The sequence below is a fragment of the Phacochoerus africanus genome, chromosome 2, assembly GCF_016906955.1.
Source record: "Phacochoerus africanus isolate WHEZ1 chromosome 2, ROS_Pafr_v1, whole genome shotgun sequence".
Lineage (NCBI taxonomy): Eukaryota > Metazoa > Chordata > Mammalia > Artiodactyla > Suidae > Phacochoerus > Phacochoerus africanus.
Window position 1 is genome coordinate 27,698,031 of NC_062545.1, and position 16,295 is coordinate 27,714,325.

At 42.6% G+C, this 16,295-nt stretch overlaps 1 protein-coding gene and 1 long non-coding RNA gene across 7 annotated transcripts in view; one reads left to right on the plus strand and one right to left on the minus strand.

Moving 5' to 3' along the window:
* MAP7 (microtubule associated protein 7) overlaps nucleotides 1-16,295 on the plus strand; it is a 176,100-nt gene that overhangs the window by 153,813 nt on the left and 5,992 nt on the right. For 4 of the 5 annotated variants that reach the window (XM_047770115.1, XM_047770112.1, XM_047770116.1 and 1 more), the window contains 8 exons: nucleotides 4,780-4,895; nucleotides 5,226-5,509; nucleotides 7,677-7,887; nucleotides 9,090-9,261; nucleotides 9,491-9,592; nucleotides 9,958-10,008; nucleotides 10,100-10,157; nucleotides 13,387-13,489. In XM_047770115.1, coding sequence (XP_047626071.1) covers nucleotides 4,780-4,895; nucleotides 5,226-5,509; nucleotides 7,677-7,887; nucleotides 9,090-9,261; nucleotides 9,491-9,592; nucleotides 9,958-10,008; nucleotides 10,100-10,157; nucleotides 13,387-13,489 — 1,097 coding nt within the window. The remainder of the gene's footprint in view (nucleotides 1-4,779; nucleotides 4,896-5,225; nucleotides 5,510-7,676; nucleotides 7,888-9,089; nucleotides 9,262-9,490; nucleotides 9,593-9,957; nucleotides 10,009-10,099; nucleotides 10,158-13,386; nucleotides 13,490-16,295) is intronic. The other variant, XM_047770113.1, reaches the window with a different exon arrangement.
* Nucleotides 1,230-16,295, minus strand: part of LOC125121624 (uncharacterized) — a 90,124-nt gene continuing 75,058 nt past the window's right edge. Inside the window, exon 4 of one of the 2 annotated variants that reach the window (XR_007133513.1) lies at nucleotides 1,230-2,305. This is a non-coding gene — a long non-coding RNA (uncharacterized LOC125121624). Of the gene's footprint in view, nucleotides 2,306-11,153; nucleotides 11,664-16,295 lie in introns of those variants that run through there. The other variant, XR_007133512.1, reaches the window with a different exon arrangement.

Here is a 16,295-nt window from a genome sequence, read left to right on the forward strand (position 1 = left end):
CAGTCAACCCGAAGATCTCATTGCCTGTCAATAGCATGACCTGTTTAATGAAAAGCTGGAACAATTTTTTTCCAGTCCTAACCTCTCAGAGCAATTAAAATTCATAAAGCTGATGGACACTTAAAAGAATTTTGTTTAGACCTTGGAGGATAATTCAAAGGTTATGAGAGCTTGATGGTTTTGCCTACAGGCAGTTTTCTTTCAAGCCCTTCAGGCTTTCAGGAATCCATGTTTAATTGGTGACTGGGTCAGACCTCCAGCCCTTCAAGCCAGAGGTGAAACTGCCTCTGATGTCTGGGAAGTTTGCCGTCATTAGCACACTGGTACTTCAGAGATCCTAGCTGTGGACAAAAAGCTATAGTTAAGCAGAACTTTGGCCCAAGCATTGGATGCTTATGGATAGGGAAAAGCATTTACCAAAGGAAAGATACCTTGTTATGGATTAAAACAAAAATGAACACCCAGGAAGGAAGGATGAGAGCCAACCCTTGGCCAACAGATTCAATGAAAGGGATTTGTCATCACATCAATCACAACCTGTATTTTCTCACCATTTTTTTTTTTAAGTGGCTTCCTCTTAATGTAGTTGATCTATTGGCTGCACTTTCCCCTCTTTTTAGTTATTTAGACAAGTACCTACTGCCAGAAAACAACTCACACATTATTTATACGCCAGAGCTGCACTGTGAAATTCAAATGAGCACTTGAGAAGTGGCTAATGAGACTGATAGGAAAATTTTTTAATTTTTCTTTTTAAAAAAATGTTTTGATTGTGACAAAAAGCATATAACACAATTTATCATCTTAACCATTTTTAAGTGTACAGTTCAGTAGTACAGTTAAGTATATTTGCAGTGTTGTGCAACCAACCTCTAGAACTTTTAAAATCTTGGAAAACTGAAACTACATACCCACTAAACATCAACTTTCCATTTCCTCCTCCCCTAGCTCCTGGCAACCACCATTTTTACTTTCTGTTTTTATGAATCCGACCACATTAGATACTTCATATAAATGAAATCATACAGTATTGGTCTGTTTGTAACTGGCTTATTTCACTTAGCATCATGTCCTCAAGGTCCATCCTTCCATGTTGTAGCATGTGACAGGATTTCTATTCTTTTTAAGGCTAATAATACTCCATTGTGTGTATCTGTACATATATATGTGTGTATATACACAAACATATGTACATACACACATTTTATTGCTGGACATTTGAGTTGCTTCCACCTTTTGACTCTTATGAATAGCACTGCTGTGAACATGGGTATACAAATATCTCTTAAAGATCCTGCCTTCAGTTCTTTTGGCTGGGTACTCAGTTGTTGGATCTTATGGTAATTCAATTTTTAATTTTTTGAGTAACTTCTATACTGTCTTCCATAGTGATGGTATCATTTTACTTAAATCCCAACCAGTGGGGTACAAGGTCTTCCAACTTCTTTGCATCTTCACCAACACCTGTTTTTTTGTTTGTTTTTGTTTTGGGGAGAGGGGTGTTGTTATTTTTAAATAGTAGCCTAATGGGTATGAGATGATATCTCTTTAGGGTTTTGATTTGCATTTCTCTAATGGTCAGTGAAATGGTCTGTATGGTTTCTATATGTTGGCCATTTGTATGTCATTTTTGGAGGAATAGCTAGTCAAAGTCCTTTGTTCATTTTTTAATCTTTAATTTTTTAATTTTTAATTTTTTGTTGTTGGAATTATTTATATATTATGGCTAATAATCCCTTATCAGATATATATGGTTTGCAAATATTATCTCCAATTCTGTAAGTTGCCTTCTTACTCTGTTGATTGTATCCTTTGATGTACAGATGTTTTTACGTTGGATGTAGTCCTGTTTGTCTATTTTTGCTTTCATTGTGTGTGATTTTGGTGTCATGTCTGAGAAATCATGACTAAATCCAATATCATGATACCTCCTATTTTCTTCTGGGAATTTTATAGTTTTAAGTCTTACATTTATGTCTTTATTCATTTTTGTATATGGTGTAAGGTAAAGGCCCAGCTACATTCATTTGCATGTGAATATCCAGTTTTCCCAACACCATTTGTGAAAAGACTGTCTTTTCCCCATTGAGTGGTCTTGGTTTCTTGTCAAGGACCCTTTGACCATATGCACAAGGATTTCTTTCTGTCTATATGCTGGTACCATCCTGTTTTGAATACCATACTTTTGTAACATGTTCTGAAATCAGGGCGTATGAGGCCTCCAACTTTGTTCTTTTTCAGGATTGATTTGTCTGTTCATGGTCCCTTGAATTTCCATATAAGCTTAGGATGGAGTTTTCTATTTCTGAAAAAAAAAAATGACATTGCTTTTGATAGGTATTCCATTGATTCTGTAGATTGCTTTGGGTAGTATTGACATCTTAATAAGTCTTATAATATATGAACATTTAATTATGTCTTCAATTTCTTTCAGCCATTGCCTTCTAGTTTTCACTGTAGAAATCTTCTACCTCTTTGACTAAGTTTATTCCTAATTTTTTTTGGTTTTGTTTTGATGCTATACTAAATGGAATTGTTTTCTTAATTTCCTTTTCAGTTTAATTTTAATAAATTTAGATCTAAATTCAAATGACTACTATTGAGCACTTGAAATGTTTCATGAGACTGAACTTTATATTTTAATTAATTTAGATCTAAATTCAAGTAGCCAGATGTGGCTAGTGGCTGCAGTTTTGGACAGTGTAGATGCAGAACATTTCTATTATCATTGTTCTCTTAGACAGCATTGCCTTGGAATATCTGTCATATTGTATCCCTCGAGGGTTGTTTGTATTCTAAACCTAACTGTAAAATTAAAGTCTTTTCCCTCTTGGTAAGTTGTCCAGACCATTGATATGGACAGCTTGCTGTGTGTGTTCCACCTTAGCCTTGTGGAGAGTGTTAACAGGAAAGATTATTGTACAGACTGCTGGCTATTAACTCAGATCAGAATGAGAAACAGGGGCACCTTTACATGTTCAGTACCCAAGTAGGTATTTGGGTATAAGACCAATTGAAAGACATTTGAAAGAGTTAGGAGGGTAAAAGGATCTACCTCCCTAGGAGGGTGTTATTCAAATACTGAGCACTTTTCCAAGCAGCTCCTGCCTGTTCCCCCTATTCCCTAAAGGTGATTAAAGGGAGGTCAGTTTTAGGAAAGAATGGGTTCAGTGAGCACTTTAACAGGAAAAATAAAAATAAAAGACTCCGAGGAGCATACACTTTTTTGTAAGTTTATTCCCAGATCCCCTTCTTATCAACACATAGATGAAATTAGTCCCCCAATCCTCTACATCACTCATTACTCTTCCTGACTCACTTTCCCATTCAGATCTCCCCTTGATCTGACTTTAGCCAAGTTAAAGAAAAGCAACTTGAGGTACTTAACCCTAGCTCCTTTCTTGGGAAGAGCACTGTGCCTTCCACTCTGGGGACTGATCTGCCAGAGGCATAACTGCCACCCTCTACACCTGTCAAGGGGGCTCCATATGGTGGCTGCTGCTGCTGCTACCCAAGGACCCCAGCTGTTCTCTGATACTCCATCTCCTGCCTTCTGGTACCAGAGATGGGGATAAAGGGTGGTCATGCAGCCGCAAGTGACACAGAGCTGGCACACACCCTGTGAAACTTGTTCCTGCCCCATCCTTCATTTATTTTATTTAGAAATTCTGAGGAGACGTTGAGTATTATTTGCCACTTAGATGCTTTTCCCTCATCTATAGCCCAGTCTGTCAATTAGGATTCTACTAAGGAAAATGGAGAGAAGCAATTAGAAGAGATGTTGGAGGGAACAAAGGGGAAGGGAAGGAAGAAAGGAGCTGATGTTTGAGCCAGGCAGAAAAGGAGAAAGGTACCTGCTAGCTTATTGGCCCTGAGACTGGATGATGTTTTGCCCCTTCCCTAGCACCCTCAGTCTGTTTTCCTGCAAGGATCCCTCAGAGTGAAGGAGTGATAAGCACAAGTGAGAGGCACACAGGTGCCTCCAGCGACCACCTATTCCCATCCCAGAACGTGATCGGCCATGTTTCAGATACATGGACTGAGGCTTGCTTGCTTGCTTGCCCTGTGCCTTGTTCTTTTCTCTTGGTTGACTTGAAACTATCGCAACTTTTCTAGGTGTCCTTTTGCCTATTTCAACTTAGAAAATACATCATTTCTCTGGCTGAATTCCCAGCATGCAGTTAGAAAAGGGCTGATGCTTTGGCCCACCCTCTGATTTCAATTTCATAGCTAATGAAGTAAACTAAAAATAGCTAAAATTCCTCACCTTGAACCTGACTTTTCCTTCAAGGACAAGAGGACACTAGATGAGGAAGGACTTATTTGTAAAATCAGCATAAATGAAAAAAAAAAATACGGACCAAGTTATAGTGAAAAAAAATACTAAAGAATTAGATAAAGTTAGGGGGAATAAACTGGAAGTGACCTTTATTTTGACATTTGTGTGGCTACACCAGACCATAAGATTTTGCTCGAGGTAATTTTTAGATACAAAGGATAGGTACTTTCTAAAAGTGTGTTTTTGTTTTGTGTTTTTACAAGTGAAAGTCTAGAGCACACATCCAGAACCTTCTATTAGTGTCAGATTGTGTTAATTCAATTACAGTGTTCAATTTTAACCTAATAAAGGCCTTTTGTTGGGATGGAATGGGTATAGCTGGCAAAGGTTGGATGTTTTCCAAAAAGTCAAGCAATGGATTGCAGCTCCACTGCTGAGTATTGTGAATGTGATTGTCCTGCTCAGGGAAAAATCTAATTATTGTGTTTCTGTGAACTTAGGGCTATAAGAGAGAGAGGGAGAGAGACAACGTACCCTTCCACCTCACATCCAGCGCCCGAAGGGCTCTGTCTCCATCTCATCCCAAAGCCAGGTCACCAGCTTCCTCCCGACTTTGGTAAGTGAACTACAAAAGGCTGGCTGCAGTGTTCCCTGTCAGAATTGGTAGCCTCTGTCCTCTGAAAGGAAACGACTGTCCCCACACTGTTGGTCCCTCACTTAGGGAATAACATTTTACCTTAAAGGAGAGAAAAAAGTAACCTGGAAGGAGCCTCTAAAGTGAGTATTTCTGTATTTGCCACATAGCAGACACATTCATACAGCTAAATATCTTCATTCCTTGTTTACATGGGTACTCTAAGGCTATTGCATGGTAGAGGCGTTAGGAAAGGAAGGTTCTGGCAAGCCTCTCTCTTCATGTGCCTCCTTCTCTTTGTTTGCTTCCCAGGCTCCCATCCAAGTCCTTTCCCCATTTGCCTGGCACACCCAGACCGGCACCCTCCGCGCCTCCTGGATCCGTCAAAGCTGCCCCCGCTCAGGCTCGGCCCCCCTCCCCTGGCAACATCCGCCCCATCAAGAGAGAAGTCAGAGTGGAACCTGAGAGAAAAGACCCCGACAAGGAACCTCAGAAAGTTGCCAATGAGTCCTCACTAAAGGCCAGAGCACCCCTAGTGAAGGTAGAAGAAGCCACAGTTGAAGACACGACACCTGTCGAACCAGAGGCTGCCCCTGGTAGGAGTCAGCTGACTTGGGGTGGCGTGTGGGTTGCTGGCTCTCTTTATTCAGTCCTCCTGTTCCCCTGCACTTAGCTCTTCCCTCCCTTCTTTCATTTCCTTACTGGGGACTTGGAAATTTCACTCTAAAGGCTAATTTTAGGACCTTTTTCTTAGTATAATTTTCTTACATATAAGGAAACAACTGTGCATCCCAAACCCTATTGTCAGAGCCAGTGTCTACTTTCAGGTGTAAGGATTCCTTTTATTGTCAGAGTCCAGTAGTTTAACAAAATGTGGTCTTCAGAGCACCTGCATCAGAATCATTTTATGATCTATTGCTTTGTAACAAATTATCCCCAAACGCTGCAGCTTGTAGCCACAACAAACCTATCACACAGAGTCAGGGATTTGGGAGCAGCTGAACTGGGCTGTTAGAGGAGGTTTCGCACACAGGGTTAGCGGCAGGCGGCCTTCCTTTGCTGGCACACCTGAACCTCTCCATAGGGTTGTTTGTTGTCCTCACAATGTGCCAGCCCTACTGGCTTCTCCCAGAGTGAGCAATCTGAGGGAGAGACTCACAGGGGACCCACGGTATCTTATACTTTTCACAGAAGCAAGCCACTAGATTCACCTCACACTCAAGTGGAGGGGACTAGTCTCCACTTGTTAAAGAGAAGATTTTCAAAGAATTTATGCAAATATCCTTAAACCACCACATCTATAATGTTTCAAAGTATAGAACCCTGGCCCTACCGCAAACCTATCAAGTGTGAACAGGCAGTGGATCAAAAACTCTGAAGGATACTAAGCTTGTCTGTTGACTCCCGTGCAGGATTGCTTGATAAAACAGAGCAGACAGTTATCCTGTGGCTACTGGAGTTTGAGGATGGCTTAGCCTATGTGCTTGACAGAAGCCAGAATTTTTTGCAAAAGACCTGGTAGATCTTATCTGTACCAGCCGAGCCAGATGTTATTTAGTAGAAGTTTACAGTCACCTGGAACTAGAAATTCAGTGTATCCTGTTGCAAATTGTCTTCATTCAGAAATTTTCTCCTGAAGACTTACCTTGAAGAGGAAGGATAGATGACTTAAAACCAATGAGAGGAGTTCCCGTCGTGGTGCAGTGGTTAATGAATCCGACAAGGAACCATGAGGTTGCGGCTTTGATCCCTGCCCTTGCTCAGTGGGTTAATGATCCAGCGTTGCCGTGACCTGTGGTGTAGGTCACAGACGCGGCTTGGATCCTGCATTGCTGTGGCTCTGGTGTAGGTTGGCAGCTACAGCTCCGATTCGACCCCTAGCCTGGGAACCTCCGTATGCCCAAGAAATGGCAAAAAGCCAAAAAAAAGAGAATGTGGTTAGGGAAGGACAATGGGTTGACTCCATGGAAAGAGGGAGAAGAGAAAGGGCTGAGAGTGTCCTGGGGGCAAAGAAAGATTGATGGGAGCAGGAGGAGAAATGCACATCTTGAAAGGAGGGCCTGGAGTGGCCAGGTGCCCAGGAGCACACATCACCATGGTGTCTCTATGGGGGCTCTGTGCTGACCAGCCTCAAAGGTCATTTTCCTGGATCTGAAAAAGGTCAGAGAACTCCTGCTCCCCTCTTGGCATGAGGAGGGGCAGTGGAGACCTATGGTCTGGAAGCAGGGCGGGGCTGGCTCCTGAAGCACCTGGCCCCTCAGACCTAGAGACAGCTCTGGGGCGACAAGAGGCACCTCTTCCTCGGATGTCATCTTCCCAGTCTGAAGCTGGGCTTGTGGCAGGGACACTGAGAATGGTCACAGAAAGGCTTTAGTCACTAAAGACAAGGAATTTTTTTAATGTAATGAAAGGCAAATGGAAGAGCTCATCTTTTTCACTCCAGGTATAACTTCCCACAGAACCTAACATAAGGTTCTACGCTCAGTACACATTCACTATATGTTAACTGATTTAACTTGTATAAAAATAAGACTTGGTGACAGAGTGTCGGCTTTGGATGTCTCACTTACACACACAGCTTTTTGTTATCCGTTGCCCGGTTACAGATAGAATACAGTGAAACTGTGAGAATGCACAGTAATAAACATTCCCTTTGCTTTTCTAATGATGAATTCTAGGCCTGACATGTGGGGGATGCTAGTTTTTGTTTTGTTCGTTGGCTTCTGTTTCCAACTAGTTTTCTCCTTGTACCTGTTTGTACAGCTGCTCCAGCAGCAGCCCCAGGCCCGGGTCCGGCCCCGGGTCCGGCCCCAGCCCCATCATCCACCGTGACTGCCAGCGCTTCTCCCAAGACCTCTGCAGGCACCACTGACCCAGAAGAGGCCACAAGGCTGCTAGCTGAGAAGAGACGACTGGCCCGGGAGCAGAGAGAGAAGGAGGAAAGGGAAAAGAGGGAAAAGGAAGAGCTCGAAAGGTAAAGGAGTGACATGGCTCAGTGGCACCCTAGGGGTACCCTGAATTAAATCTTAAGAGAGGAGAGGTGGTAGTAGCATTGAGGGTAAATCTCTTAGTTGTTTCAGAATTACTCTTACCTCGTGTTTCTGACAACTAGGTGACTTTTTTAAGTCACATTTTCTTATTATAATGACAGTGCAACCAAATAAATGGAGAAAGGTTTAACGGAAAAAAAAAAAAAAACACCCATTATCTCACCAGATTTCAGTAACTGTCTCTGTGAACAGTGTATGGGTGTGTATACATGCAGAAATATATACATACACACACGTTTGCATAAGTGTAACCACAATAGAGGTACAGTTGCGAAGTCTGAATTTTTTTCACACATCTCTCATCTCAGTGTTTCCTCATTACCTAATTATTTTTTATGTCTTTTCTAGGGCCACACCCACAGCATATGGAGGTTCCCAGGCTAGGGGCCTAATCAGAGCCACAGCAATGCCGGATCCTTAACCCACTGAGCAAGGCCAGGGATCGAACCCACAACCTCATGGTTCCTAGTCAGATTTGCTAACCACTGAGCCATGATGGGAACTGCCATTTCTAATGATGTTAAAGCTGTATAATAAGAGCTCATGTTTTCTTCCTTCCAGATAGAACTATAGAACTCCCCTCAGAGGGTAGCTGTGTGAGATAGTCAAGTGCCCCATGATTGCTTGCTGGACAGCATGCCAGGGGCAGTTTGCTTAGCTGGTTTCCTTCTGGAGCTAAAAAGGCTAGTATCAATACCGTTGTTCTTCAGATAAGCAGAACTGCCCCTTACCAAAGGATCACAGCCCCACTGCTGGGCCACCATCTTGGACGTGCCCTACACTTGGTCCCCAGTCCTGTGACAGAACATTATAACTTTTATTTACTTACAAAGATTTAGAGGGGAACGTTCATTTCTTCCCTAAAAAAGTCACATTCTTGGGTGAAACAAGTCTGAGCCTTTAAAGATGGCTAAATTGCAGATCCTTTTAAAAAAAAACAACTCTCCTTAGAAGGTTAGTGGATACAGTTTGCTTCTGTCTACCACAGGGCAGCAGGGGGGTGGGGGGGTGGGCTCACCATGCCTCCAGTGGAGGCTTGGCAAGACCTCCCAACACACCATCCTTGAGATAACCGCAAACTTGCGCCTCTCCTCCTCGTGTATCTTTGCCTTTTGTCTTTTTCCAGACAAAAGAGAGAGGAACTGGCTCAAAAGGTGGCGGAAGAGAGAACCCGCCGAGAGGAGGAGGCCCGCCAGCTGGAAGCTGAGCAAGCTCGGGAGAGGGAAGAGCAGCTGCGGCGGCAGGAGGAGGAGCGGGCCCGGCGCGAGCAGGAGGAGGTGGAGCGTGTCCAGAAACAGGTACAGGGACCAGGCTGGGGCGGGAAGCGGGTCAGTGCAGCCCGAGCCCAAGATGGGGAGAAGGGCAGCCCAGACGAGCAAGGGCGGATATTGAGCGCATGGTTCCAAGCGCGCTATGGCTCCTGTGCATCCTCGGGGTCCACGTGTTCTCCGCCTGCCAACCTCGGAAACTGGGGGCAACAGACAAAGCCTGCCTGTTTGTAAGAATCAGGTGCCAAATTCTATTCAGAAAGAAGAAGAAGCTCGTGTTCGAGAAGCAGCAGAGAGGGTCCGACAGGAACGGGAGAAGCATTTCCAGAGAGAAGAGCAGGAGCGCCTGGAGAGAAAGAAGGTAATTGCACCACCCATAGAAGCTGGGCCCCCTCACTATTCCTTCTAGATTGAAGCCAGGTAGACACCTAGAAACTAGATCACTGCCATCAAAAAACATATGTGTTCTATCTATTCCAGATAAAGTAGCTCTAGTATTCTCCTCCAAAGAAAAGCACTCTTGATGTTTCAGCCTTCAACAAAAACAATTACTTCCAATTCATGTGGTGTTAAGCCAGTTTCAGTTTTGAATAACTCCAGTTAAGACAATTTTCCGAAAATAATAGACATGTTTCAATGACCTGCTATTTGCTTACTCAGTAAAATGCGCCAGGCTAGCTTTCTTTCTCTATCTGATGTGTTTGTTCAATTCTTCCTTTCTTCCAGCGACTTGAGGAGATTATGAAAAGAACCAGGAGAACAGAAGCTTCAGATAAGGTATTGAGATGAGCATTGTTAAAGCTATTATTAACGGATTTTTTTTTCACTTGTAATCTTAACATTAAAACATCTTTCTTTTTCCTGTTAGAAAACTGTTGATCAGAGAAATGGAGATATAGCCAAGGGAGCTCTCACTGGAGGAACAGGTATTTCAGTGAACTCAAATCAATTCAAATGCATAATTTTTGAATTGACTCTCTAGAGGTCAAGATAAAAACACTGATTTAAAATTTTAAAAAACTCATTGACTAATAGAACCTTAGGTACATCTAGTCCATGAATCCCCTTTATCTAAAAATCTCTAGCATTCCTAGCAAATTTTTTCACGTTTGTTTATACTCTAATGGTGTGGTTGATATGTTCAAGTCAGAGTTCCCATTGTGGCACAGTGGTTAACAAATCCGACTAGGAACCATGAGGTTGTGGGTTCGATGCCTGGCCTCGCTCAGGGGGTTAAAGATCCGGCGTCGCTGGGAGCTCTAGTGTAGGTCGCAGACGCAGCTCGGATCCTGTGTTGCTGTGGCCCTGGCGTAGGCTGGCAGCTACAGCTCCAATTAGACCCCCTAGCCTGGGAACCTCTATGTGCTGCGGGTATGGCCCTAAAAAAACAAAAAGAACATTTAATTTTTAAGTCATTTTATATCATATCTGTCTACATATATATGAGTATATATGTTTATGCCTATATAGATATGTAGTATGTATACATGTACACATGAGTAGAAGAATTTTGAGTTTATAAAATTAAATTTCATTTATCATTTACTATTTGCTGAAGAAGCCTGTATTTATATTTGCTATTAAGGACATTAAACTTTTTGACAACTTGTACTTAGGACAGTCCTCAGAAAAGGATTTAAATGTTATTTCTTTTAGTCCTTCAGAATAGCGTTAAAATTTGACAGTTTGTTGCAATTTCATTAGAAGAGTTCCTGCTGTGGCTCAGCGGTTAATAAATCTGACCAGCATCCATGAGGACGCAAGTTCGATCCCTGGCCTTGCTCAGTGGGTTAAGGATCTGGTGCTACTGTGAGCTGTGGTGTAGGTCACAGACGCAGCTCAGATCTGATGTTGCTGTGGCCGGTAGCTATAGCTGTGATTCAACACCCAGCTTGGGAATCTCCATATGCCACAGGTGTGGCCCTAAAAAGCAAAAATAAAAAAAAAAATTGTTTTTCATTAGAATGTGCATATGCTATACACTTTGGACAGAGATGATTTAAGTTCTTGGTGATTTTAAACCAGATTTGGTGTAAATAAAAATAAAACTGTTTTAGTACTCAGATTCCATTAAGATATACTAAATGCCTTGTGTCAGGTACATCTGCGTACAGTTTCTTGTTTAATTTCCATTGCAGGCCTGTGAGATAGGAGATGCTTAATCCTAGAGTCAGCAAGCATTTTCAGAAACCTCCTGTGTGCCAGGCCTTGTTGCAGGTGGTAGGATTCCTTGGGAATAGGTCAGGCAAGGTCCCTGTCCTCAAGGAGCGCTCAGGTTGAGTGACAGGCCCCAGTTTGCACAGCTAGAGTCCAAGTCCCTAGCTTGTAATTGGGCTCCTTCCATGATTCCACATGGTCTTCAGGTCTGTACATATAGGCGGTTGGTCCATAGCTCCTTTTTCAGTTGTCCTGTTTCCTCATCTGCAATATCACTGTGAAAAGGAAAGACCAGAGCTAGCTCAGTTTCTTTTGCTCTTTTTTTAAATATTGGAGTAAAGATCAAGTGAAATACTTTGAAAAAGCATTCTGTGAATTGCAGTTTTCAAATGTAAAATATTGGTACTTGGGGATTTGGTTTTATTTCAGTAGAGGCTATCCTAGTTTCACTATGTCATGATTCCTCCACAATTGGGTTTTCCTGATCTTTTAAAGATACCCCAGTTATATTTGTTTGGAGAGTATCCTAGTGGTTGCATATTAACCTCCTTGCGTTTTTAACAGGTTGTCTCAAAGAATGTTGTAATACATGTAGGCTTGCAGCAGGCGTAGCATGCAGTAAGTCGTCAGAATGAGCATTTTAGGATGGAAGGACCACTGCTATAGTTTGTTCATGGCCAGGCTTCTGGTTGTTTTTTTGTTGTTTTCTATATTTCTTCTCCCCCCGATTCCTCTATTAGTTCTTGGTACCTCAGTTCAAGAATGAAGCATATATTCTTATGAGAGGGCAGGTGAAAATTATCAACACTCATATTTGGTTTGAGTTGATACTGCTGCAAAGAGGCCTAAGGCTTATCCAGCAGATGTCCCACATGCAGTTGAGGGCTGAATGGTGTCACCAGTGGCTCCAAAGAGAATTCTAGGCTGGGCAGGCAGGTGAGTTCGCAGATCTAGTGGAGGTCTTCTCAAAGGATGCCTGCTACCAACTTTGTAAATGTTGGCTCTGAAGTTATTGATCTCTTTGCACCTCTGGCAGTTTTACTGAATTTGTGCCAGGCTGTGAAATAAGACTTATTTGGAATTGTTTTTCTCTCATAATCAAGCTGAAATTATAAACTACCACAAAGATCCCTGAAATTGTGACCTGTATAAGGTTTACAAAGCTTGAAGTAAATCTGGCCCAGATTTTAGAGTCAGTCATCAATGTTGTGGGCTTATGCTAGATTCCACTTGGAGCGCTGAATGACTAGGTGGCACAGTGAGGTACAATTCACTGGACTTGCATGTATGAAATCCCCACCATCCTGAAGTGTGACAAGAACTAAACTGAGTTTTAAAAAATAGTTTTTGAGAATAGTTTTGGCGCAGCGGAATCGCAGAAACCATAAGATTGCAGGTTTGATCCCTGTCCTTGCTCCGTGGGTTAAGGATCTGGCGTTGCTGTGAGCTGTGGTGTAGGTCGCAGATGTGGCTCGGATCCTGCATTACTGTGGCGTAGGCTGGCAGCAACAGCTCTGATTTGACCCCTAGCCTGGGAACCTCCATATGCCGTGGGTGTGCCCTTTTAAAAAAAAAAAAAGCAAAAAATATTTTTCATCACTTAGGGTATTTCATAGTGATTTGCTCCAAATCCTTCAGCAAAGATGTTCAGCATCAGCCTGATCATCTCAGCTTATTATCTTCATTAATTGCTTTGGTTTCAATATTACATATTTTTTATCCCAAGTCTATTTAGTGCAAGTAGAAATAAAAGCAGCACTGATTTTCTCCTTTACAATGTGCTGGGGAGTGTCTAAGTACTTTCCATGTGTTAGTACATTTAATTCTCACAGTAGCCTATGAAGGAGGTACTATTATCCTTGAGGAAGCTGAGGCACAGAGTGTTTGTGGCTTGCCCAAGGTCACACAGCCAGGACATAAATGCAGCCGTTCAGGCTCCTGGGGTTGGGTTTGATAGTAGAGGACTAGTAACCTTTCTTCCATCTTCATTGTGTCCAGCAGTATCTGCACTTGAATGTGTGACAAACTCTCCAGGACAAGGAGAACCAGTGGCCAGCCCCCATGTGGCTACCTCACACCAATCAAAAGTGACTTTGGAGAGGTGAGTTAAACAACTGCGGCCTTTAACTGACACATCCTAGAGTAGAGCAGAGCTATTTTTGCTCCACCAATCCCACCAGAATTTTCTGGGCCACACAGAATTTCAAAGGTTTCTCCTGAAAATTTATTTTTATTCAGGTTCATTCATTTTTACTAGAGCTGGTAACTCTGTAATCTAAGAAAACATCTCTTTCTTGAATCTTTGAATATAATGGTGAGGTTGTTACGTGACTATTAAATCATAAGGAATAATTTATTACCTTCTTTTGTATATATTTGACATGATCCTGGACCATCTTCATCCCCTTTAATGACACATAACAAGTGTATTTTCACTGTACATAGTATTTACGATTCACAGGTTTGTTCCATAGTAGTAGTTTAGATGACAATCTTTCTTATACTAGTAGTAGGGCCTCTTACTGAGAAAACCAGCAGTTGCTCACAAAGTTAGGTAAGAAGTGTGGGTTGAAGAAAGATTGCCTTTCTCCTCCCTTGCATGTATATTGACAGTATCAAAAGAGCACTCAAAAATGATACATAAGGTAATCATATGTGCCTAAAAAGCCAGTCATAGAGAACTTGTAGAAATATTCAGGGAGTAAGTCCTTTTATAATTCTATGGATTTTGTTTTTCTTTCCTATTTGTTACACTTGCCATATCCGTCAGGAGAGAGAATATGAAGAATAACTATTACCTGGGATTAGAGCAATGTGATATTGGCTAGGAAGAGGTAAAGAGTAGTCTAGAGGAAGACGGAGTTCCCGTTGTGGCTCAACCAGTTAAGAATCTGACATCGTATCCAGGAGGATGTGGGTTCAATCTCTAGCTTTGCTCAGTGGGTTAAGGATCTGACATCACCTCAAGCTACAGTGTTGGCCACATTTGTGGGGTAAGCTGCAGCTCAATTCTATCCCTATCCCAGGAACTTCCGTATGCTGTAGGTGAAGCTATAAAAAGAAAAAAATAACAAATACAGGAATCACAGATATAAGGCACAGCCACCTCCCCTGGGCCATACCCAAGAAAGAGTCCCAACCTTTAGAGCTTCCGTCCAGACCTAATTTGAGAGTGTATGGCTGTGAGTCAGTAGATGGTGAGGAAGTTGCTGTGGTTTCTTGATGGTGGAACTCGCCAGCTCACTCTCACTGGGAGGTGTCTCACTAGAGATGCTCTACCCTGGAAGGTGCTAGGGGAAGCTGTTGGCCATGGTGCTTTGCAGGAGCCGCTGCAGGGGCTGGGTACTGAGGAAGCCTCAGACCCTGGGGATGCCGTAGGATGTGCTGCAGGAAACTGCTGAGCAGGCACATCCAAACCAAGAAGCAAAACTCATTCCTCCCCCTGCAGTCTCTCTGCCATGGCCATGATTGACAACGTTTGAGATTATGCCATTTGGCAAAGGAAAATTATTTAAAGGGCTCAGATCCAGCTTTGCAGATCAGGAATGAAGGGTAAATTTGGAGCTGAGGGGCAAAAAAAAAAAAAAAAAATCCACCAACAGGTTTATCTTTAAAAGGCTCTTTCTACAGATCTTTGATCTTTAAGTCATATTTCCCTAGAGATTCATTAGCATGAGTGTGGGGTTGAGGAAGAAGTGCTTTAGAACCAGAAGTTTCTAAGTTGTTCAACAACTCTGGGTTTAACCTACTTAAAAAATTTAGGTTTCTTATCTGTACCTGGAGATAGCTTCCTGCAAGGTACTGAAGGGGTCCAAAGAAATACTGTCAGTGAAGGAGTCTGAAGCTTGTATCGAACCACACACATGTGAGCTGTTACTTGAGACACAGTACTCTGGGCATCGCCGCACTGCAATTTTGTAGGAAAATGCTTTTGTGTTGTGTGTGGGAGCCCATCTCCCTCATGTTTTACTGGCCTTTTTTGAACCAAAAACCTAAAGATCCACTGTCACCGAAAGTAGGTTAAAGTGATTATAAGATCACTTCCCGGAGTTCCCGTCGTGGCGCAGTGGTTAACGAATCCGACTAGGAACCATGAGGTTGCGGGTTCAGTTCCTGCCCTTGCTCAGTGGGTTAACGATCCGGTGTTGCCGTGAGCTGTGGTGTAGGTTGCAGACGCGGCTCGGATCCCGCGTTGCTGTGGCTCTGGCGTAGGCCGGTGGCTACAGCTCCGATTCAACCCCTAGCCTGGGAACCTCCATATGCCGCGGGAGCGGCCCAAGAAATAGCAGCAGCAACAACAACAAAAGACAAAAAGACAAAAAAAAAATCACTTCCCTCCAGTGTGACCAACAGTTCTCCATCTTTAGGGCGAGGAAATTATAAGTTTCTCAGATCATTCTGATTCACTCTTTGACTCCCAGCGAAGACTCTTTATTCAAGAAGCTAAAAAAACTCCCAGGAGTATACAGGCCCCTGTCTTAGCCTTTTAATACCCCACAAGACATGATGCATGTTCTCAGCCCCAGGGGACTGTCTCTTTAATAGGATATTCCTTTCTCTCTTAAACAAGGGAGTTGTAGTAATTTTTGGTTTTGATCTAGTGGTTTTCCTCCCAATCTTAAAGTTTCATCTCAAGGAAAAATAACATTCAATCAGAAAGTTATGGATCATTTTTTACATTATTTGTTATAATCACAAAAAACAAGATCCTTGCCACCATAAGTTGTATGGACTATCAGATTCCCACCATGGTCCCAGCCCACTTCCCCAGAAAGGCTTTGGACTGACCCAACACACAGTCTCTTAAGAGTCTTGCGTCTAGCTTCAACTTACAGAGTGTAGCCAAAGAAAGGGAATTCAAAAGGTGGTGCTTAAGAGGACACACAGATTCATACACTCTAACCCCA